Source organism: Muscardinus avellanarius (assembly GCF_963383645.1).
Source record: "Muscardinus avellanarius genome assembly, chromosome: X".
NCBI lineage: Eukaryota > Metazoa > Chordata > Mammalia > Rodentia > Gliridae > Muscardinus > Muscardinus avellanarius.
This window is the reverse complement of record NC_137792.1, coordinates 99,137,417-99,162,797: the sequence shown is the minus strand read 5'-3', so window position 1 is coordinate 99,162,797 and position 25,381 is coordinate 99,137,417. Positions and strand designations below refer to the sequence as shown.

At 37.1% G+C, this 25,381-nt stretch overlaps 1 protein-coding gene across 2 annotated transcripts in view; it reads left to right on the top strand.

The window, feature by feature from the left end:
- The window catches only part of RNF128 (ring finger protein 128), a gene marked incomplete at both ends in the record, with an annotated part of 123,755 nt that extends 107,027 nt beyond the window's left edge, over window positions 1-16,728 (top strand). For both annotated transcript variants that reach the window (XM_080719155.1, XM_080719156.1), the window contains 5 exons: window positions 2,923-2,994; window positions 7,285-7,367; window positions 9,989-10,085; window positions 11,530-11,698; window positions 16,595-16,728. In XM_080719155.1, the coding sequence (XP_080575281.1) occupies window positions 2,923-2,994; window positions 7,285-7,367; window positions 9,989-10,085; window positions 11,530-11,698; window positions 16,595-16,728 (555 nt within the window). The remainder of the gene's footprint in view (window positions 1-2,922; window positions 2,995-7,284; window positions 7,368-9,988; window positions 10,086-11,529; window positions 11,699-16,594) is intronic.
- Between the last annotated feature and the right edge of the window lie 8,653 nt (window positions 16,729-25,381).

The following is a 25,381-nucleotide window of genomic DNA, read 5'->3' as shown; positions in this document are numbered from 1 at the left end:
ATGATATATAGGAGACAGTTTGGGCATTCAGAAAATTATTTGCATACCTATACTGTGGATTATTACCTTTCAAAATACATTTGCCACAAAAAATATGTATAGACATGTTATAAGTACCTGTTGATACTTATTTATGAGGAGTAGCTTGTATTTTCACTTGGTACAAGTTTTATTGAATTTCTGCTATATTCCAGGCATTACATTAGATGCTTTACTTTCAATCTCATATTTTCATGTATCCTAGATGGCAGCTGGGGACTTTGGTAGGGAGGGGATGGTGAAGCTGTTTACCCTCTCCCAATGACCTGGGCTTCTGAGCACATTTTGCTAAATTTCTGGTACTTTGTTCTTTTTGCACTTCAACATAGGAAGCTTACTTATCATCTTGTCATGCTGCATGTGCTGTCTTTTAATTCCACACAGGCTCCACATGTGTGTGAAATCTGGCCTCTGTTTCAATGTACACATATATTATGTTCACACGAGGCATTCTTATATGTATTCAATTTTTTTTTTTTTTGGTGGTACTGGGGGTGGAACCCAGAGGCTTTCTACCTCGGGGCTATACTCCCAGACCTATTTTATACTTTATTTTGAAATTGGAAACAAGGTGTCACTAAGTTGCTGAGAGTCTCACTAAGTAGCTGAGGCTGGCTTCGAACCCGTGCGATCCTCCTGTCTCAGCCTCCCGAGCGCGGGGATTACAAGCGTGCGCCACCACGCCCGGCTAGTGTATTAGATTGTAAAGAGTAGTAAAGAAGGACTTGCAGCACTACACCAAATATCTCATACCACTGGGGATTTTTCCTCAGGCTAGCTCACCCCACATTCAAGAAGGACAGTCTGTCAATGTTTCCTTTTTTTGTAATCTTTTCCTCGCCTTTTAGATCCTCTCACACTCCCTCTTTGTTTCTGATTCAGTTATGCATAATGTTTTAGTCCTCATTTCCTAAAGGAGCTTTGGGGTGGACTTAGAGTATCCAGACTCATCTAGATATGTGCCCAGTGAAACAAAGGTGACTACGCTCAGAATCCATCTTCATTACTGGCAAAAATAATTATAAACATGTTTTACAAATACCAAATATTGTAAAGGTTGATATTATCCTCAATTGATAGACAAGTAAATAAGCTCAAATCATAAAGGGTCTGGTTGAGAGTTATTAATTCAGTAAGTGAGGAAATCAGATTTTGAATTTAGGTCCTTTTGAATCCAAGTCCTGTGTGCTTTCCATCAAACAAGACACTTCAAAAAAGAAATTGGAAAAGATACATATTAAGGTCTTCTGAACTTGAATATAGGAAAATTAACTTGAAAATTCATAATCTCTGAATCCCTTTGGAATATGGATATTTAGCTTTAACAGTATTCTCCCAAAGATGCTGTTTTAGAAAGTAGAGAAGCCGGGAGTGGTGGCGCACGCTTGTGATCCCAGCATTCGGGAGGCTGAGACCGGAGGACCACGGTTTGCCGGCAGCCTCAGCTACTTAGTGAGGCCCTCTGCAACTCAGTGAGATCTAGTTTCAAAATAAAGAATAAAAGGGCAGGGGGTGTAGCTCGGAGGTCGAATGCCTCTGTGTTTCATCCCCAGATCCGCAAAAAAAAAAAGAAAGTTGAGAAATATAATAAATATTTCAACCTAGAACTGTGCCACTAGTGAAAGGAAATCTTATCTAAGAAAAAACTGCTTTTTTTTTTCAGAACTGTGTCACATCATCATTTGGGCCCTCTGCTGGAAATGTAGAATCAAGTCTCAAATAATAAAATAATCCCCCAACTTTTTTTTTTTTTTTTTTTTTTTGCGCTTTACTAGGGATGGAACCCTGGGGCATTCTACCTCTGAGCTACACCTCCAGACCTATTTTTGTTAGTTTTTTTATTTTTATTTTTTGAAATGGGATCTCACTGATTTACAAAGGATCTTGCTACGTAGTTCGGGCTACTTAGTAGGCGGAGGGTCTCTGCCCCCGGAATGCCTGGATTACAAGCGTGCGCCATCACGCCTGGCAAATAATGCCTTTGTAATTGTATTCTCTAGTATTGTAGCTCTACGACAGTACTGTATTATACCTCTGTGAACATAAGCTATCTCGTACGTGCTTTATGACACATAGTGGTGACTATGCTTCCCGGAGCTGTTTGTAATGATGTTACTCTAGAATGTCTTTTTTCCAGATGATGATTGAGAAGCTAATAAAAAATGGTGCCAGGCTTCAAAACAGTAACAGAACCTTGCTGTTTTCTGAGGTTTTGTTTTTACCTTTTTCCCTTTTTTTAATGGAGTGTGCTAGATGTCTCCATAATTTTGTTCAGATGACTGCAGAACCTAGAAAAGCTGTTGCTGCTATTGATGCATAACATACTGCTATTATTGGGGTACCTCTCTCCCCATATATTATATGATATATTATATAATATATGGGGAGAGAGAGAAAATGAATACGAAAAAGATATGAATACATGTAGCTTTACCAGTATTCTCAAATTTACATATATATAATAATATATATATATTTTTTTGAATTTTTGGAAACTTTAGCTGTGCTATCAGCTTTGGAAAAAGTATCCCAGTTTATGGTGTTGAGTTGGCATTGTTTGGAAATTAACAGCCATTCTGGTCTAGAAATGTTAAACTTAATTTTTTTTTCCATTTGTCCAGGGGTGGGTGATGCACTTTATTAAATATGTAAGGTCTTATCTACATGGGTTTGACTACAGAATCTAATATTCTTAAAAAAATCAGTAATTTTAAAATTATTGTCTGGTATCAGATAAATAAGATATTCATTATGGCTAATTTTTATCTTTTAAAATTTATTTATACTTCCACTTTTACCTGATAAATATTTATTAATCTATTCTGCCTTTTCAGTATACTTCTTTTGAAAATGCATTTTTAATACCTGCTATTTTTATTACAGAGACAATTGAAAGCAGATGCTAAAAAAGCTATTGGAAGGCTTCAACTACGCACATTGAAACAAGGAGACAAGGTGCGCCTATCACTTCAAAATGCTATTTTTCTTAAAGCAGAGCTGCCAATGCCTTGTTAAAATTAAATTTTCTTCTCAGCTGGGTGTGGTGGTGCACGCTTGTAATCCCAGCTTTCGGGAGGCTGAGACCGGAAAATCGTGGTTCACGGAAAGTTCTCAGCTACTTAGTAAGGCCCTCTGCCACACAGTGAGACCCTGTTTCAAAATAAAGAATAAAAAATAGGGCAGGGGATATAGCTCAGAGGTCAAATGCCCCTGGGTTCCATCCCCAGACCCGCAAAAAATTTTTTTTCTTCTATTATATTTTTATTGACTTTTTAAATATTTGGTGCTAAAAGTAGGCTGAATAATGGACCCCTAAGATATCTAGAACCTAATTCCTGGAACCTCTGAATGGTATCTTATATGGCAGAAAGGACTTTGTAAATATAATTAAGTTAAGGAAATTGAGATAGGGAGATTATCCAGATGGGTCCTAAATATAATCACAGCATCATAAGATAAAGGAAGTGTAGATCATTTGCCTGGCATGTGCTAGGCCCTGGGTTTAATCCCTAGCACCATGTTCACATTCGCACGTGTGCATGCACACACACACACACACACACACACACACACACACGGACACACTCAACACTGGTATGGTGGTACACACCTGTCATCCCAGGAATTAAGGAGGATGGGGCAGGAGGATCACAGACAACCTGGGAAACTTGACAAGACTCTGTCTCAAAATAAAAAATAAAAAGGCCTAGGGATAATGATGTGTGGTGCTATATGCCTGTAATGCTAGTACTTTGGAGGCTAAGATAGGAGGATTACAGATCAGAGGCCAGCCCTAGGTAACTTAGTCAAACCTGTTTCAAAATAAAAAATAGAATAGCGATAGGAGTATAGCTTGGAGGTAGAAGTCACCAGACTTCAATCTCCACTACCACAAAAAAGGGGATGGAGGGTGTCACTCAGTGTCAAAGCATACTTGGATCCAATCCCTAGTACCAAAAAAGATAGAGGAAGAAAGATAGACGACTATGGTGCATTAGGGATTTGATTACAGTATAGTAGGAGATGTGACAACAGAGACAAGGAATGCTGGCAGCCTCAAAAACATAGAAAAGGATTCTGCTCTGTTATCTCCTGAAGAACAGAATACTGACAAACCATGGTTTTAGACTTCTGCCCTTGGGAACATTAAGAAAATAGAGTTGTATAGGTTGTTGTTGTTGTTGTTGTTGTTGTTGTTTTGCGGTACTGGGGATGGAACCCAGGGGCATTCTACCTCTGAGCTACACCCCTAGCCCTATATTTTATTCTTTATTTTGAAACAGCTTCTAACTGAGTTGCAAAGTACCTCACTAAGTAGTTGAGGCTGTCTGCTAACTGCGATCCTCCTGTCTCAGCCTCCTAAATACTGGGATTACAAGTCTGCTCCACCATACCTGGCTGCAAGTTGTATCATTTTAAAACAACAAGTTTTAGTAATTTGCTTCAGTAAGTACAGAGAATTAATACAATGTTTTGATGCAATTTTAATTGAACATCCATTTTCTGATTTAAAACAGTTGAAAACAACCATTGATTGGCAAAACATATATCATAAAAATAGCTGCAGAACTTATCAAAATAAAAATGTACCATTTAAATAACATTTAAATCATTAAGTACTTGTTTATAAATCTTCAAAATATGTATTAGATTCATATGCTGAAAACTGTAAAACACTAAAGAAAGAAGCCAAAATATCTAAAGAAATAGATATACCGTGATAGTGGGACAAAAATGTCACGGTTGTTTGAAGGTAGCTCCTCGCAAACTAATCTATAGATTCAATGAACTTTCAAAAAATTCTAATGGAATCTTTTGTCAGAAGTGACAGGCTTATTCTAAGTTTATACGGAAAAGCTGAAAGAACCAGAAAAAATAAAATAATTTTAAATAATTTTGATAAGTAAGAATAACCTTGGATGATTCATAATACCTAATTTGCATACTTATTTTAAAACTACAACAATTAAAATGGTGTGGTATGGCAGAAAGGATAGACTTAAAAATCAAAGGAACAAAAGAGAGTCTAGAAATAGTTACACACATATATAGTAAACTTAGTTTTGGTAAAATGCAAAGGGAATTCAATAGAGAAAGGAAAGCCCAATGCAACAATTAGATATCCAAAAAAAGAACCTCATTCCATTATTTATACCCTATATAAATTGTTTTTTGAGGGTCTAGGAATAGAACCCAGGGGCATTCGCCCTCCAAGCTACAATCCCAGCCCTATTTTTTATTCCTTATTTTGAAATAGGGTCTCACTAAGTTGCAGAGGGCCTCACTAAGGAGCTGAGACTGTCTGCAAAATGTGATCCTCTGGTCTCAGCCTCCTGAATGCTGGGATTACAAGCGTGCACCACCAGGCCAGGCTACCCTATATAAATTTTAACTAAAACCTATAGATCTAAATATAAAACCTAGGTCTATGAAGATTTTAGAAGGAAACTCATAAGCAAATATCATGATGTGAGAGCCATAAATATTTCATAGATATGATACTGAAAACAAGTCCACAAAAACATGAAGAGATTTGTCAAAGTTAAGAATTTCTGCTCTTTGAAAGCCATTTAAGAGAAGGAAAAGAGAAGTTAGGAACTGGGAGAAAATATTTGCAAATCACATATAACTTAAAGGACTGTATCCAGAATATATAAAGAACTGTCAACAGTAAGAAAACAACCCAATAAAAAATAGACAAGAAAAATAAATACTTCACTAAAGAAAATATATGGATGACAAGCACAGGAAAACATCTTCAATGTCATTGTTAATTAGAGAACTACAATACTAAAACCACAATGAGATACAACTACACAGTTATTAGAATGGCTAACAGTAATACAACTGAAAACTCCAAGAGCTGGTCAATATGTAGAGCAACTGGGACTTTCATGCATTTTCTGTGAAAAATGCAAAATGGTACAACCACTTTAAAAAACAGTTCCGTGATTCCTTATGGATTTAAAAATATGCTTACAATATTAATTTTTTCTTACAAAGATGAGAACGCCTATATTCACGTAAATACCTGTACACAGCTTTACTCATAATTGCCCCAAACTGGAAAGAACCTCAGTGTCTTTCAACTGGTAAATGGATAAACTGTGATACAGTGCATCATAGAATACCATTTAACAATAAAAAGAGGTAGAAACCCTACTGATATATAAAACAGCATTAACGAATCTCATATATTTTATGCTAAGTAAAAGAAGCAAGACTCAAAGGCTAAGCCGGGCGCGGTGGCGCACGCTTGTAATCCCAGCATTTGGGAGGCTGAAACTGGAGGATCGCGGTTCGTGGACAGCCTCAGCTACTTAGTGAGGCCCTCTGCAACTCAGTGAGACCCGGTTTCAAAATAAAGAATAAAAATAGGGTAGGGGGTGTAGCTTGGAGGTCTAATGCCGCTTGGTTCCATCCCCAGACCTGCAAAACCTAACAAGGACTCAAAGGCTAGATAGTGCATTATTCCATTTATATGATGACATTCTAAAAAGTCAAAACTATATCGACTAAAAGCTCATTGGTGCCTTCCAACAGCTGGAGTGAAAGAAAGGGTTAACTACCAAGGGGTATGGAGGAAATTGTTGGGATAACAATTTCAATATCTTTTTTGTGCAGGGTATGGTAGCACAAGCCTATCATTTTAGTACTTGGGAGGCCAAGATGGGAGGGTCACAGTTTCAAGTTCAGCTTCAGCAACTTAGCAAACCTCAACAACTTAGTGAGACCCTGTTTAAAAATCAAAACTAAAAAGGGCTGAGGAGTGTTAGCTTTGAGTTCGTAGAATGGCCCTGGGTTCGATCACCAGTACCAAAAAATTATTGATTATGGTAGGGATTAATTGATTATGTGTTTTTGTCAAAACGTACAGAACTGTACACCAAAAGAGTGAATTAATTTTACTGTATGTGAATAGCACCTTGATTTTTAAAAATGGGAAAACATAGGTATAGAATTTGTACAAATGGCATTTTATGAATTCTAAAATCAGGAAAGAGTTTAAATCAGTGCTACCTGATTTTCTTCATTCTATTCCCCTTTTGATGACTTTATCCTTTTAAAAATCTACATAAATTGAAATTACCTTTGGAAACTTTATAGCTACATAGTCCCTTAGTGACAACATGCTTTTACTTCTATACAAATTTATGGTAGTTAAATACATGCAAAGCCTGTTATTTCTCCAAAGTAATTTATTTTTTCTTATCTATCAGACTAATGATAATTATTTGTTTATAGGAAATTGGCCCTGATGGAGATAGCTGTGCTGTGTGTATTGAATTATATAAACCAAATGATCTGGTGCGCATCTTAACCTGCAAGTAAGTTTGCATCAGTAAAAAGAGCTGACCCACAAATATGATTGTGATAAGGAAAAACTATTTTGAATGTTTTCAAATTAATGTAGGGAAAATGTTTATATTTAACTTGGTTTTATTCAAATGTAGAAGAATGCTTTATTTTTAATAATACAGAAATTGGTTTAATTATATAGCTTCCAAAATCCAGGATAATCTATCCTAAGCTAATTCCATAGAACCCGAGTGTCTAGCCATCAGAACTATATATGTCAATGGTTGATTATTTTATTTTAAATGCATGCTAACAATCCCATTGAGAAAATAAAATAAATTAAGCTTATGAGTGCCTATTTGGAAGGCTTCACTATTTAGGTTTTTTTTATTACCCCTCTCTTGGAAGTTGCTCATAGATACCTCTATGGAGATACCTCTCTTAGAGGTATCTCATTACTCTTTCTTTTAGCTAGTAAGTAGTGGTGTTCTTAGAATATGTCCCATTGACTAAAACATAGGTTCTATATTGTGCTCGGTACTATATTGTACTGTATTGGAGAGAATGACCATACCATTTTAGTTTGGAGATCGACAATTTTGATTGTATAACATTTGAAATATTGAACAGCCTAAAGCCAGGCAATGTCTTAGCTTTTTCAAGTAATGACTACTGAAAATAGTTTGTTGAAACTAGATAAGTGAGGCTTTGGTATTTTAAAGTTCAGTATTATGAAATTTCCAAGTTTTGTTATGTTTTTTATTTGTATTATTAGTGTGTCTTTAAAAAATATACCTTGTCGACCAGCTGGGGCCAGGGTCGCGGGACCCTGGGCCCCGGGCCGAACTGCGCGTAGCACACCAGACCCCTGGAGAAACCAGGCCCAGTAAGACGCTGGGTTCTGGGCAGGGGTCGCGCGCGCGGCACACCAGCTGGGGCTGGGTCGCGGGACCCTGGGCCCTGGGCCGAACGGCGGCACATAGCACGCCAGAACCCTGGAGAAACCGGGCCCAGTAAGACGCTGGGTTCTGGGCAGGGGTCGCGAGCGCGGGACACACCAGCCGGGGTCCAGGTCGCGGGACTCTGGGCCCCGGGCCGAACAAACTGCGAGTAGCACGCCAGACCCCTAGAGAAACCGGGCCCAGAACAGAAAAAGATAAAGAAAAATATCGGAGAGGAGGTAAGAAAGCCGTTATGGATGCCAGGACACTGGAGATGCAGACAAAACTTATCTAAATGCACTGGAACTTATGGAAAAATTCACTGTGAAAGAGGACTGCTATTTCTCTATATTGTTAAGAATCTCAGACATCACCTGTAAGGAGAGAGTTTAGTGGAGACCAAGGAGAAATGCGGTTTTGAAAGAGTTCTCCGCGATGGTGGTGGAGACTTGTATTCAGGAGAAGCAGAAACCGGATCCTACCAACTTTATTTTTTTGGAGAAATTACACCAAATGCCGAATGCTACCATCACGCATGCTTAGGAACACTGGACAACATTCAGAGTGGAAAAAGAGCCTGGGAAGGATTTGAAATGGTGGAGGCAGTGGCAATGCCAGTGGCCAATACTCAGGGGAGGCAGAGATCTGATACATTACACCTGGAACCTTTGAAATAATAACCACAGAGACAGTGATCGGAACCTGCTGTGGGGTTAGGCGGGCGCCGGGGGCAGTGGCCGACATCGGAGATGCTGTGAGGCTGGCATCAGAGCCTGCTGTGAGGCGAGGCCAGCATCGGAGCCTGCCGTGAGACATGGCCAGTGCTGGGGCCTCCTAACCCGGGAACGGAACCTGCTGAGGGGTTAGGCCGGTGCTGGGGCCAACGAGGCCGGCATTGGAGCCTGCCGTGAGGCTAGGCCAGTGCTGGGGCCTTCTAGGCCGGGATTGGAATCCTGCCAAGGGGTTAGGCCGGTGCAGGGGCCAATGGCCAGCATCGGAGCCTGGCGTGAGGCAAGTTCACTCCTGCGGCCTCCAAGGCCGGGACCCAAGCCAGCTTAGGGGTTAGACCGGTGCAGGGGCCAGCGAGACCAGAACTGGGGCCTCCCATGAGGCAAGGCCGCTGCTTGAGCCAGCGAGGTCTGGATCAGTCCACTGAGTAGCCAGGCCACTACTGGGACCATCAAGAGTGGGATCGGTACTTGCAACGCAGCATGCACAGAGAAATATCGCAGAAAATATCAATCAGACACTTCTCTTAATCAGCAATAACTAGGAGGAAAAGGGCAACAGGAAGAGGTTGAGCTATAGAAAGGGCCCTATAGTGAAGCAACTAATGTGACCAATCAGAGGGTATGTAATACTGGAGGACGGAGCATCTTTAAAACGCAGGAGGTACATAAACAAATCTATCAAAGTAAATCACCAAAGAAGTGTGGGATGGAGGGAGGGAGAGGGAATATGACGGGGGCTGGAGGAGGGCTAATTGGATGATGTGTGCTTGTATATCCTCTCAAGTCTTGTACTCCAATGTGATTGATATATGACTACAATGCACCAATTTAAAAAATAAATTAATAAAAAAAGACAAGAAGGAAAAAAAATACCTTGTCAAAGACTAATCAAAGTTATAAGGTAACCTGTATATATATGCAAAGTGTTGTTGCTCTTTCACATCTGAGAACTAATTTATATGTTTTCTCTTTCATTAGTCATATTTTCCATAAGACATGTGTTGACCCATGGCTGTTAGAACACAGGACATGCCCTATGTGCAAATGTGACATTCTTAAAGCTTTGGGAATTGAGGTAAACATTGTTACAATACTTATATGAAGTAATCTTAAGCAATATGCTATTTATGTGCCTGGGAGCTCAGGAAAATATCTTATTTTTAACTATGTAATGTGCCAGACATGTAGTTCACACCTAAAACTAGACATATTTACATCACAGAGACTGTGAGGTGCCATCTTTGACCATCTCTATTTTCCTTCATCCTTTCTCTGTTTAAATGGACTTGCTATTGGGTAAGAATTTGAAGTGATGATCAGATAAACTACCGACTTGGCATCCCCCTTTTTGTTTTCACTCTGTTATTATCATATAGTGGCCAAATTGGTAGTTAAATAAACATGTATAGTTTGGGACAGCTTCTAATAAAAATTAAATTATAACATATTTGGTAAGTTAAAGAAACAACTTATTTTCAAGATAAAAGCAAAAATGAAAACCCAGGCATGGTGATGCACGACTGTAATCGCAAGACATGTGAGGTTGAGCCAGGAAGATCTCACACACAAGGCCAACCTCAGCAACTTAGACTCTCAGAAATTTAGTGAGACCCCATTTTAAAGTAAATAAATAATAAAATAGGGCTGGGGTTATGGATCAGAGGTAGAATGTTCCTGGGTTCAATCCCCAGGTGGACCTACTACTCTAATTGCTCTTACTGGGGTCAGCAAGAGACTTTTGTGATTATAAAAAGTGATTATAAACCAGACATGGTGACACACACTTGTAATCCCAGTATTTGGGAGTCTGAGACAGGAGGACTGTGGTTCGTAGCCAGCCTCTGCTACTTAGTGGGGCCCTTCGCAACTCAGTGAGATGCTGTTTCAAACTAAAAAATTAAAGGAAAACAGGGCTAGGGGTGTAACTCAAAGGTAGAATACCCTTGGGTTCAGTCCCCAATACTGCAAAAAAAGCAATTATAAACCTGGTGTGGTGGTGAATGCCTGTAATCCCAGTACTTGGGAAGCTGAAACTGGAAGGTCTCAGCAATTTAGCAAGGCTCTCCACAAATTCGTGAGACCCTGTTTAAAAATAAAAGTAAAATAGGTCTGGGGGTTTAGCTCAGAGGTAGAATGCCCCTGGATTCAATCCCCAGTGCTAAAAAAGAGGATTATAAATAAGACATGGTGGTACATTCCTATAACCCTAGTACTTGGGAAGCTGAGACTGGGGGATATTGGGTTAGAGGACAGCCTCAACAATTTAGTGAGACCTTCAACAGCTTAGCAAGATCTTGTTTCAGAAAATAAGATAAATAAAGTGAAAAGGTTGGGGCTGTAGCTTGGAAGTAGAACTCCCCTGGGTTCAATCTTCAGTGCCAAAAAATTAAAAGGGATTGTAAACTTAAAAGATTGAAGAAACGTTTTTAATGAGCCATTTTTAAAGAACCTTTTTAATGCTCTATCAAGGGAAGGATATACTCTAAGAGTCTTTTAATTTGTTCACATATTTTCCAAAGGTGGATGTGGAAGATGGATCAGTGTCTTTACAAGTCCCTGTGTCCAATGATCCATCCAATAGTGCCTCCCCCAATGAAGAGGATAATCGCAGCGAGACTGCATCGTCTGGATATGCTTCAGTACAGGGAGCAGATGAGCCGCCCCTGGAGGAGCATGTGCAATCAGCAAGTAAGCACCATACTGAAAGGGCAGTAAGTGCCTCAAAAAAGACTCATAGATGAGCAAATAAGGGAGTGATGGGAGGGGATCAGAAGGAACCTCCCTAATGTATATGATGTACATTCACAAACATAGCAAAGTCAATCACTAAGTTAAGCATGAGGAATGAAGGAGAAGAGAATGGGACAGGAATTGTGTAAGGGCTAAATGCATGATGTGTACATGCATGCCTCTAATATCTTGTAATCCATTAAGATATATGACTATAATGCACCAGTAAAAATAATAATAATGATAATAATAGACTCACTGCAGATCACACATCTGAGTATTCCTATATCTTAGCATTTGTTTAATTTATCCATTAGCACATTTCAATTTTTTTCTACTTAAAATGATGCAATGAAGGATGCACCCTATCTAAACTTAATGCGCATATTCCAGTATTTAGATGAAATACCTTGGAATGAGGATTATTCACAAAAGATTCATTGAAAAGCTTTTCTCTGATCCATATAAATTTTGGCTTATCAAGTACTTCCTGCTGTTAAAGAGAAACATTAAACATTAGAAGTCATTTTTTGTTACACATAGAACAGAAAGTAAGATAAAGAATAGAATCTGATTTACAAAGCCTTGCTTTCTTCCCAGCTTCTCAAGAGCCCATTTTTTTCTGGTAGGAAAGTGTTGAAGAATGGTATGCACTGCCACCTGTTGACCATGGAGCATGAAATTAATCAACTGTTAAAATTGAAATTGCACATGTTCTTTTCAGATTTTATGTGAAATAACAATTTCATACCAACAGGAAAACTTAAGGGAATTTTTTTACTTTTTTCTCTATACAGAGAAACTCCCTATAAAATAATTCTCCCTCCCTTTAAACTCATACTTTCTCATGCTTTTTTAAATTTTTGTCAGTTTAAGAGTTTTTTCCTCAATCCTCATTTGCAGAGAACCTAATTTTAGCACAATAGTAGGAGAAACTGGTTGTCAGCGTGGCTTGTGCATGCTTCAACTTCCTCTGACATAACCCTTTGTCCTGTGGAGGCTAATCAGTCCCACAAATGACATTCCTGGAGATGTCATGAGGAATATAGCCATGCAAATTAAACCTTGTATTTCTTGTAATCTAATCTTCAGACATTTTCTTGAGTATAAAGTAGTTATAAGGGTCAGTAATTTGTAGATAATTTTACCTGTAGTAGGGAATCATTGTCTCTTTGCCCCAGATGATCTTGTGTTCTCATAATTATGTTGTAATAGTGAAGATAATGAGAGTACACAAGATAATTCAATGCTTTTTTTTCCTTACAAAAATATTCCAACATACTTTTGTGCTCTTTTGGGTTTGGAGATGGGAAAATCAGATGAGATTTTTCAAAGAATTTGAAAAGCAAGTAAAATAATAATGCATCTTCTTCCTGTGTTCTTTTCCAGGCACCTAGAGGTAGCATCACCTATAGGTGCCTGGAACAAGAAACCTGAGATACCCTAAATTCTTCCCTCTTCTCCTTCCTAGTGACTCAATATGCCTTTTCTCTATTCTATTTACAAATTTCCAACCTTAATTCTATGCTCACACAGTTTGAGACACTGTCTTCTCTTTGCCCATTCCTTCCACTCTTCCCTTTCCTCTCCCAATAGTTTACTGGGAGAAGAAAACAATAAACTAACTTGTTTCCCCCCTTTAAGACTTTCCTCTCTTTAAGAAGCCTTTCTTTACTTGTCTGTGAAGCCCTACTCTCTACTCTCATGGAATTTCATTTCCTTTATTGCAATGAATTATAAATTCAAATACACCTTTCTAAAGTTCCTTTGAGTAGGAAGAAAGTCATCTGTTCACTAGTGTCTACTAAGAATGTAGTACAGCCTGTCTCATAGTAGATACACAAATTTTTGTTGAATAAATAACCATTTCAACAGATTCTATTTTATCTAATTATATATTACCAGTTTGGGGATCTTGCATATTACCCATTTAATCTTATGATGATAATGGATTTTCATAACTTTGTAAACAATTAGTCCATGTCTTTGTGCCATATCAATCATCAGGGGTGTGTTGTATCAAAATACTGATTTTCAAATTTAAGCACTCATCAAGTTGGCTGGGGGTCATATTAAAACAGAGACTCTACCACCATAGTTTTTGACTCAGTGGGCCTGGACATTTATTTTTCTTCCAAGTTTTTAAGTTTCAAGTTAACCATGCTGCTGATCCAAGGTTTGCTTCTTGAGATCTTTTGAATAAAGCCCCTAGTCGTCAACCCTGACTACACATAAGAACCACTTAAAGATGTTTTATGCATTACTAATGCCTAGGCTGTATCTCAGAGCAGCTAAGTCAGAATCCATGAAGGATTGGGCCAGACACAGATATTTTTATTTTAATTTTGAAATAACTTCAGATTTACAATAAAAGTTTCAAAAATAGTACAAAGAACTCCCACATACCCTTCACCTAGCTTCTCCAAAAGTTAATATCTTATATAATCATATGCAATTACCAAGTCCAGGAAATTAATTAATGAACTATTATTCACTAAACAACAGACCTTACTCAGATTTCACCAGTTGACCTACAAATGTCCTTTTCTGTCCCAAGAGCCCTTACTACATTTAATTGTTTTGCCTCCTTAATCCCCAATCTTAAAGTTCTTCAGTGTTTTCCTTTCAAAACATTGACATTTTTGAAGACTGCTTATAAGTTGTTTTGCAGAATGTTCCCCAATTTAGGCTCGTCTGCTATTTGCTGATGATTGAATTCATTGTCCATTTCTGATAAGAATACTGTGTATCCTTCTCAATGTCTCATGTTGTGAAGTGCATGGTGTTTTTGTTTTATTACTGACAGTTTCAACTTCACTCACTTGGTTAAGGGTAGTATCTTCCAAATTTCTTCATTTAAGGTTACTGTTTTTTGTTCTTTGTAATTATTAAACATCTTATGGAGAGATGGCTGGAAATTATGCAAATATCTTGTTTCTCATGATTCCTTTACCCACAGTCATTGATTCTTCTTGGTTGTTATAATTATTACTGAAGTATTTGCCAAGTAAGAATTGTCTATTTCCCTCAGTCTTTCTATATTTATCAATTATCATTTTAATGAAAGTAAGAGCTATTCATTTTGTATTTACTCAATTATTTCTTTACAATAATATGGTATAGGTATTTTTATTCTATATATTTTTATCATGATTTATCCATTGCTCATGTTAACCTAGACTTAGTCACTAGGCACTTGTTTAAGGTGGGTCATTTGTTCTTTCAACTTCCTTTTTAAATATCACAAGATGTTCAAGGTTTCGGATGGATAATATTTTTTCTATAAAGGGCTAGACAGAAGATATTTTAAGCTTTGAAATCTATAAACTGCATATTCTATTTTGCTACATATTTTTGTTCATGTTTTCGGGGGAGTGTTGGTTTATCTTGCAACCTTTTAAAAATTTGAAAACTACTCTTAGCTGTTTATTTGATTTTGTGGGATGTAGCTTGCTGTCCCTTAGGCTAAAATTTAATTTATTTTTTTGCACTCTTGTCCTAGTCATAGAATCCACCTTTTCTTTATGGGGCCTTTTACTGGAGAATGATTTTAAACCAAAATCTGAGCAGCGCACTGGTATGCTTATTGCTACTGAGCTGTCATTGCAATTGGCCCTTTCAATGAATAAGGCTATGAAATACATGTGTTTATGCACACAAATATGTAGACACTATCTCTCTTTATATTTATTTGCACAAATATACACACATTTATCTATATATATGTATATATATGTATATTTGTACAAATATACACACATTTATCCATCTATCTATCATCTATCTATCTATATACACACATATGTATATCTGAGAAACAGTGAGGTCATACTGCTTCATCTGATTCCTTTGTAACACTCCAGGGTTCATTCTAGCCTCCCCGTTTCTTAACTTGTAACTTGTTTCTGTGACAGTGAAAGGAAAAACAGCTTTCCTTATCTAAACTCTATTTAGTTATTATTCAGTTCTAGAACACACTTAAAATAGTTTCATCATTACTAACTCATGCTCCTGTCTAGAACAATTTTATTACCTAGTATATAATTATTATTTTCAATCTTATAGGCTAAAATCAAAGCACTGTTTTACAAAGTCGCTTAGGTTTAGTTTATTTTCTCCTCACCCTCTTTAGGATGGTTTTACATTTCATTTATAATACAATGTGGTTCATTTGTCACTACTTATATTCCTTTGTGTGTACCCTGAACTTACTGGTTGGTTTCTTAAACATCTATCTATATGAGTGTATTTGTATAACAATGCTTTGATGGCTGGGGATGTGGCTCAGTAGTAAAGGACTTGCCTAGCATGTACAAGGCCCTGGGTTCCAATTCCAGCACAAAAATCAAATCATCAGCGTTGGTAATTTTTATAAAGTACCTAGGTGATAGCAATGTTCAGCCAGGTTTAAAAAATATTATATTTTGGGTTGAGAAGAGGGAAAAATATGAAGTTTTGCTCTTAAGGAGGCTACAATATAGATAGAAGTATATACACATGAATGAAACCACTAAGCCAAGCAAGAGAAGGAGGGATGGGGAGGGAAGGGGGTGGGAATTGGGTAGGGGTTAAATCGGTGATGTGTACATGTATGTACATACAAGTGTTTTACCCCAATATGATGTATGAATATAATGCACCAATAAAAAATTGAAAAAAGAGTAATCATAAATCATTACAAAATGTTATATGTAGCTTATATAAAACCTAATAGGCATTTAGTTATTAAAATAACAGAGTAAGTATAATAATCAGAGTATAATGGAATTAAATAAAATAATTCTTAGAAATGAATATTGAATTTTGTTCTAAGAGATGGGTAAAGTCATCCTAAAATTACCATTTTTCTTAAAGATGAAAATCTCCAGCTGGTAAACCATGAAGCAAGTTCTGTGGCAGTGGATGTTGTTCCTCATGTTGACAACCCGACCTTTGAAGAAGATGAAACTCCTGATCAAGAGACTGTTGTTCGAGAAATTAAATCATAAAATCTGTGTCAATAGAAAACTTGAATCTTTAGAAATAACAGGACTGCCAATCAAGGCCTAGTTTACTATTAATGAACTGGATAATTTTAACAAAATAAGAATGATATTGAAAGTGCTGAGATGACTAATATTACACTGTAGTTAAATGTCTAAAACTATTTAACCTATTAACTTTTTCCACAAACTCATTATGATGTTTTTCATAGGCAAGTTTCCTCTCAATAGTGATAGCACCATTTTTAAACATTCAAAACTGTCTTCAAGTAGTCATATTTTTCATTTATAACAAATTTCTTATAAAAAGTTGCTTTTAAAATGTGGAGTAGCTGTAATCACTTTATTTTATGGTAGTATATTAATTAAAAATACTGCTTATTTAGCTTGGGCTATATGTGTCAGGGCTTTTTCTCCAGGTGCTTATATTGATCTGGAATTTTAATGTAAAAAGCAATGCAAACTTAGGCTAGTACTTCATGAAATGTCTGTTTAAACTACATTAAGTTGATAGAGCAAGAATAAAGCAAAATACTCATTTTAACTTTTTCTTCTTTTTAAAATTAGGCTAAATGTACTTCATATGAGTGTCAAGCATAGTTACAGAGAGTATGGACTGAATTGAGTGGTTGAGATATCAGAGAGACCAATTTGGCATAAGATTATAAACAAAATGTTTTCTATTTGAAAAATGTTGTATAACTATTTCTCAAACTTTGGCATTTTCCAAAGCACAGTATATCAGCTACAATACTATTTGAAAATGGTATTTGAAATGAAAAAGAAAGTTACACACAGATTGGTAATTGACCTTTGTGCATGAATTAGTGTACAGAAAATGTTCTATAAAATTAGTCTGTAGAAAATACTTTCCAAACAATGTGGACTTTGAAAATTGAGTTTACATTTGGCCTAAATGGGCTAAAATTTTATGAAACAAAAACTCTGTCCATGCAGATATAATTTTGTGAATGAATTTTCTTGGTGTTTCAAAAAGAATTGCGGGGGGGGGGTGAATTCCAGGTGCCTTAATATAAAGTTTGAAGCTTCATCCACCAAAGTTAAATAGAGCTATTTAAAAATGCACTTTATTCGTATTCTGCGTGGCTTTTTATTTCAGTTTTGTTTCCAGTAAAAATTCCAGCATAACTTAGACAAAAATAGAACAGACGTGTATTTTGTTTGCTGAATATAAAATGGATGAAAACATTGCATTCTTGTACACCAATTTGAAATGCTGTAAATATGTCTGATTTGTATTGATTCTCTTTAAATATAAAATGTAAATAAATTATTCCAATAAACATTTGTATCTGCTATTTAATTTAGCTCTCACATACTAACCTTTCATGTATGATAATGTCTGGGTTTGATAGGAAAAATAGTTGGATATAAAAATTCATTGATATATAAGATCAGTGAAAACTAAAACTTTAGTATATTTAGTATATTTTATTATATAGAAGGGATATGCTACCATTATATCACAAAACTGACCATTAATTATTCTATATGTCAGCAAAGTAAATAGTAAAGTTAACCATTAATATAATGAAAAAAAAAAAAAGACCCAGAAGCTTGGTGTGGTGGCGCATGCCTGTAATGCAAGTACTTGGGAGGCTGAGATAGGAGGATCACAGGATTGACATGTTAACACCACAGTCTCAGCAACTTAGGGAGGAGATCCTGTTTCCACATTAAAAAAATAAATAAAAGGAGGGATCAAGTTTGTAGCTCAGAAGTAGAATTCCTCTGAGTTGAATCTCCAGGGACAAACACAAAAAATGACCTTGATGCTAATCTATATTTATATTGTCCATGACAAAAGGATTGTTAAAGTACCTTAAAGTTTTCAGCCTACTCTTTTGCAATATGATTGTTAGAAAGCTATTAATGAGTTAAATGCCTCTCTTTCTTTTGTCAAACATGTGCAGGAGGAGAGCAGTTTTGAGATGAGCCTCAGCTATTTAGCAAGACCCTCAAGAACTAGGTGAGATCCTGTTTCAGAATAAAAAATAAAATGGGGTTGGGGTTGTAACTTGTAGGTAGAATTTCCCTGATTTCAGTCCCCAGTATTCCAAAAAATCATGCAAAGGGTGCACAGATGCTTGGGAACACTTCATAACCATGATTATCAAACCAAATGAACACATATTTTATGTGACAATATTCTATGGATAAGTGTGATGCCTATAGTCTTTACAAGCTAACTTTATTTCAAGTTTTGTGGGACTTCTTTGGGGGAGAATTTTTTAAGTTTTTAAATTTTTAACCATTGTATTGACATGTAATCTACCTAACTTTTGACTTACACATGTACAGCTGGATTATGTTTAGCAAATAGAGTTGTTTTTAGACCATAATCCAGTTTTCTAACAATCTATTGTTCTGAAACATTCCTTCATGCCCATTTGCAGTCAATTCCTACTCACATTCCAGCCCCACACAATCACCAGTTTTCTTTCTGTCTCTATAGATTTGCCTATTCTGAACACTTCACATAAATAGAATCATATAGTATGTGACCTTTTGTGACAAGTTTCCCCTTAGCATAATGCTCCAAGATCCCTCCATACAGTAGAATACATCTGTATTTTTGTTCCTTATTTTACCAAATAGTATTCCACTGAATGGATGTTCCATATCTGATTATCCATTCATCAGTTTATGAACCCCTGGGCTATTCCAACTTTTTGACCATTATGGGTAATGCTGTTATGCACACACTCATACACACCTTTGTGTAGATGTATGTTTTAGGTTCTCTTGGGTGTGTACCAATGAGAGGAATTTCCATACCATTTGTGAATTTTCTTCCTGCTATTATCATTTGCTGTTTTTCAGCTTGAGCAGCAGACATATTACATACTCTCACATAATAGTCAAAGTATTAGCTGATTGTTTTAACAGTGGTAGTAGATCATATTTGTCTGTATAGGTTATCAGTACCTTAAAAAGGAGGGTTTCTGAGTATCTGTATGTTTTGTATTTTCTTAAAAGTTATATAGAGAGCCAGGCATGGTGGTATACCCCTATGATCCCAGCACTTGGTTGGGAGGCTGAGACAGAACAATGGCAGGTTTGAGGATGGCCTCAGCAATGTAATAAAACTTTCAGTAACCTAGGGAGACTCTATTTCAAAAAAATGGCTGAAGATGTACCTCAGAGCAGAAGATCCCCGGGTTCAATTCCCAGTACTCCCCACATACAACCTCATATATGGTTCCCAGGTCAAGCAGTAAAAACTATTATTTAGGCAATCAGAATGCTTCTTCCCCATTGCATCTAGTTTTTGCTCATTTATAAAATATTTTAAAGAATGTAAAAATACTTAAAGAACAAAGAATGAATTATCTACCTTGGCCACTGCTTCTGTTTGGAGAGAATTTCTTATAATTTAAACACATTAAACAATACAAAATTTACATAGTACCTAGCATTGAATTCAGAGCCTTGCATATACTCGGCAAGTCCTCTTATCACTGAACTACATCCCCAGTCCCTTTTATTATTATTTTTATTTGAGATAAAGTCTCTTTAACTTGCCCAGGTTGGCCTTGTACTTAGGATGCGTCTGCCTCAAGCTCCTGAGTAGCTGGGATGAAAAGCATGTGCCACCATGCCCATCTTAATATACTACTAATATATGAAAGTAAAAGGAATTCATAATTATGGTGGGAGCTTTGACCTCCACAGATATTCATTATTCTCTACCATCAGAGTTAATTTGGTGAAAAGTTTGAGAAACACTATCCATTAGTTCTTAACAGTTTTTCTATGTAAACACAATTTCATGAGTGTGAACCACTCCGGTAAATTTTGTGAAAATTTTGAGAAACACTACCCTCTAGGTTTCAACTTTTTTATGTAAATACAATCTCAGGAATTTGAGCCATACTCATATGCATACTCAGATTTGGATGGCTAAGAGAATAATAGGGATAAATGAGTTTTGGTATGGATGGTTAGTGACAATTTTCTTTTCTAGCTACAATCCTAACAGGTATGTATCCTAATTCTCAACCATTGCCCTCTAAAACTTTAATGAACATATGATAAAACATTTAAATATTTATTTATTTATTTATTGGCACTAGGGATTGAACTCAGGGACATTCTGCCTCCAAGCTACACTCCAGACCGTTTTACTTTTTATTTTGAAACAGGGTCTTCCTAAGTTGCTGAGGGACCTCACTAAGTTGCTGAGACTGGCCTTAAACCTGTGAACCTACTTGTCTAAGCCTCCCAAATACTGGAATTACAGGCATGCACCACCAATATAGACATGTTTTTGTGTGTGTGTGTCGTATTGAGGATTGAAATAAGACATATTCTTCCTCTGAGCTACACCCCCAGTAAGGCCTCACTAAGTTGCAGAGGGTTTCACTAAGTTGCTGAGCCTGGCAGCAAACCTGTGATCCTCTTGTCTCAGCCTTCCAAGTACTGGAAGTACAAGTAGTACAAGTACCACGCCCAAGCCAATACAGACATTTTAGAAAAGCAATTCAGCCTGGACATGGTGGCTCACGCTTGTAATCTCAGCACTACAGAGGCAGAAGCAGGAGGATAGCAGGTTCACAGCCAGCCTGTTGTGTTTTTTTTGTTTTGTTTTGTTTTTTGTGGTACTGGAGGTGGAACCCAGAGGCTTTCTACCTCCGGGCTATACGCCCAGACCTTTTTTTTATATTTTATTTGGAAACAGGGTCTCACTAAGTTGCTGAAAGCCTCACTAAGTAGCTGAGGCTGGCTTCGAAACCGTGCGATCCTCCTGTCTCAGCCTCCCAAGCGCGGGGATTACAAGCGTGCACCACCATGCCCGGCTTTACAGCCAGCCTGTTATTTAGTGAAGCCTTCCACAACTTGGACCCTACTTCAAAATAAAGAATAAAAAATAGAGCCAGGAGATATTTCAGAGGTAGAATGGCCCTGCGTTCAATCCCCAGTACCACACACAAAAAAAGAAAAGTAATTCAGTCATCTAAAATGTACTAACGGCTTATTTTTAAAAGATGCCTATGTGAGTCTTAATGGAAACATGATCAATTACCCCCAATTTGTTGTAGCTTGATTTTCAAATATCTAATTTGCTTTAAATTAGTATATCTAAAACATTAATGTGCCTACAAATTACCTTGGGAACGTATTAAAATGTACATTCTGATTCAGCAGGTCTAATATGGGGTTTGAGATTCTCAATTTTTAGCAAGCTCCTAGGTGAACAGATGTTGCTGTTCCAGGATCGATACATGGAGCAGTGAACCTATAAATGTCTCTCCTCTAGCAGTATTTATTTGTATGTGTGTGTTGGATTTGTATATGTGTGTGGGATTGTATGTGTTTGGGGGATTTTTTGGTATGTGTGTGTGGGATTTTTCTGGGGGGTTTTTCTTCCTCCAAGATATAACCCTAAGCCTATTTTTTTTTACTTTGAAACAGGGTCTCACCAAGTTACAGAAGGCCTTGCTACAATGCTGAGGTTGGCCTTGAACCTGCGATCCTCCTGTCTCAGCCTTCCAAGTACCAGAATTACAGGTATTCACTGCAACACTGGGTTTACTATTCAAGTTTTGAAGTTTACTGCTTCTCAATCTACTGCAGAATGTAAAATAAAAAAGTATAAGCTAAGCTAGTGAACTTCATTTCAAATAAAGACAGTAAATTTCTTTTTATTTTTCTGGCACTGAGGATTGAATGGTGAGGGGACTATCACCCAGCTAAACTTCCAGAACTTTAAAAAATATTTTGTTTGAAACAGGATCTTGCTAGATTTTTGAAAGTCTTGCTGTGTGGTTGAGGTTGTCTTTGAACCTACAGTCTTCCTGTCTAAGCCTCCCAAGTACTGGGATTACAGGCCTGTGCCACCACACCAGGCAGAAGGTAGTTAATTTCTGAATGACAGTATCAACCTTTCTGTAGAGTTTGGAATTGCTATTTGGGAGTTCCTTATAACTTCTTTCACGGACATTTGAAGCCATGATTTAGAAGACTGAGTCAACTGGAAGACTGACCTGTTGATAAATGGGGTATTATTCATCTCCACGCGGTATATTACTGAGTTCACAAATATGTGTCCTGGATAAACAAGAAAATAAGAATGGAAGCAGACATGAGTTGGGGAGCCATTATAATAGTATATCAATAGAGTAGTCTGAGACTGATCTAAAGCTATAATAAGAAGCAGGGATGGGATTTTGAAAGGGAAGTACTGGTGTTGGGGGGAAGGGAATTGGGCAAAGAGGCCACTTTGAGAAAGAAGTCTAAGATTATTCCAAGGTTCTTAGCCTCAGCATTTTGATAAACGTTGGTGCTATGAAGTAAAAGAACTTAGCAGGAGAAAAACCAAGCAAGAGGGATTTTGGAGACACAGTTTAGCTTTTGACATGCTGTGTTTGAAGTTTCCATGAACCACATGCACAGACGGTATAGCATTTTGGTTTGTAGTAAGATAAATGTGGATTCAAATTGTAGCTCTATGATTTTCTTTACCTTAACCTGTTACATCTTAAATTATTAATACTTTGGCAAAGATGCATAAAAATAGGTTGAAAATAGAGCATATATATTAGTGTATCAATATAAGTATTATATAATTTTACAATTATAATTTTATTCTGTGTGTATGTATTACTGGGGATTGAACCCAGGGGCATTATACTTCTCAGCTACACCCCCATCCCTATTTTATTTTTTATTTTCAAGCAGGGTCTCACGAAGTTGCTAAGGACCTTGCTAAGTTGCTAATGGTAGCCTCAAAAGTGTGATCTTCTTGTCTCAACCAAGTACTGAGATTACAGCTATGTGCAATCATCCCCAGTTTATATTATTACTCTTATATAATTATATATTATATATAATATTTAAGCTTTTATGTGTGTCTCATATATGGGATAATGGTTGGGAAAGTAACTTCTCCAGGTCCTAATCTGTAATGTAAACATTATTAATATAAATAATATTATTAATAAAAATTAAATGATATAATATATACTAACAACCAGTAAAGCAGCAGCAATAATATTTGAAGGCAGTTTGCAACCTCAGTCCTCTTGCTAAACAATTTAGTTTAACATACACAATTGAACATTGAATAGAGTGACATTCTACTTTTTTATGGTTTTGGGGATGGAACCCAGGGGCATTCTACCTCTGAGTTACATCCCCAGCCATATTTTTTAATTCCTTATTTTGAATCAGGGTCTCACTGAGTTGCAAAGGGCCTCACTAAGTAGTAGCTTAGGCTGTCTGTGAACCTGAATCCTTCTGTCTCAGCCTCCCAAATGCTGGGATTACAAGTGTTTGCCACCACACCCGGCTGACATTCTACTTTTAAATCACTTTCAGAGACAGGCGTGGTGTTGCAGGCGTGTAATACGAGTAATTGGGAGGCTAAGACAGAAGGATCACAGGTTAGTAGCTAGCATCAGCTACCTAGTGAGGCCCTCCATAATTTAGTGAGATCCTTAAAAAAATGAGCAGGGTGTGGTGGTGCACACTTGTAATCCCAGCATTCGGGAGGTTGAGACAGGAGGATCTCAGTTTGTGGACAGCCTCAGCTACTTAGTGAAGTCCTTTGCAACTCAGTGAGACCCTGATTCAAAATAAAGAATAAAAAATGGGACTGGAGTGTAGCTCAGAGGTAGAAGGCCCCTGGATTCCATCCTCAGTACTGCAAAACAAACAAACAAAATAAATAAATAATAAATAATTAAATAAATAAATAAATATTAAAAAGAATAAAAAATAGAGCTGGGGTGTAGCTTGGGAGCAGAATGCCCCTGGGTTCAATTCCCAGTTCTGCAAAAACAAAAAAAAAAAAAGAAAAATAAGGCACTTTCAGAGAAATATTTCTTATTTACAAAGGCTTGAAGTGATAGATGAGTATCAGGCCAAATTTTTACATAAAAGAAGTAAGTTAATTTAAACAATTGTTTCTTTACATAATCAGTGAAATATTTATTTCCTAATGTAGGGGTTTTCTAAATGCCCTGCTTCAGCCCAAAGTGCACCTGAACCTATGACAGGGGGCATGTAGGTAGATTTGAAAAGAGTTGCAGAATAAAAATGTGAAAGAAACATCCAGTTGTTGACAGCCCTTACCACAACTCTAACCTTTAAGGATCTTGGGGAAAAAAATGTGGTTTGATGAGAATGGAATGAAAACAGTACTTGGGAGACCAAGACAGGAGGATTTCAGGTTCAAGGCCAGTTTTCACAGTTTAGTGAGACCCTCAGTAATTTAGCAACACTCTGTTTAAAAAAATAGGACAGGGAGTGTAGTTTGGAGATAAAATGCCCTTGGATTCAATCCTCAATACCAAAAGAGGGCGGGGAGAAAAGAAAAAGAAAGGAGGATGCTTGGAATCTTTCTATATTTGCTACTGGTTTGCTACATTTGCAACTGATCTTTCACCAGGAGATGAGGAAAATAATCTTCCCTTAGCACACAGCCAAATTATGATGGTTTTTCCCAAGGATACTTTACAGTCTACGCTCTTCTTGGAGTATTGTCTCTTCCCAGTCCCAGCAACCCACCACCAGATAGTTGCTTTGGAACTACTTACTACTTTTTGGTAAAAGAGATTCCCAGATTGCTCCTTTTCTGACCTGCAAAATAAATCCTTGCTTGTAGCAACTGCCTCCCTCACTAGTGATGGTTCTC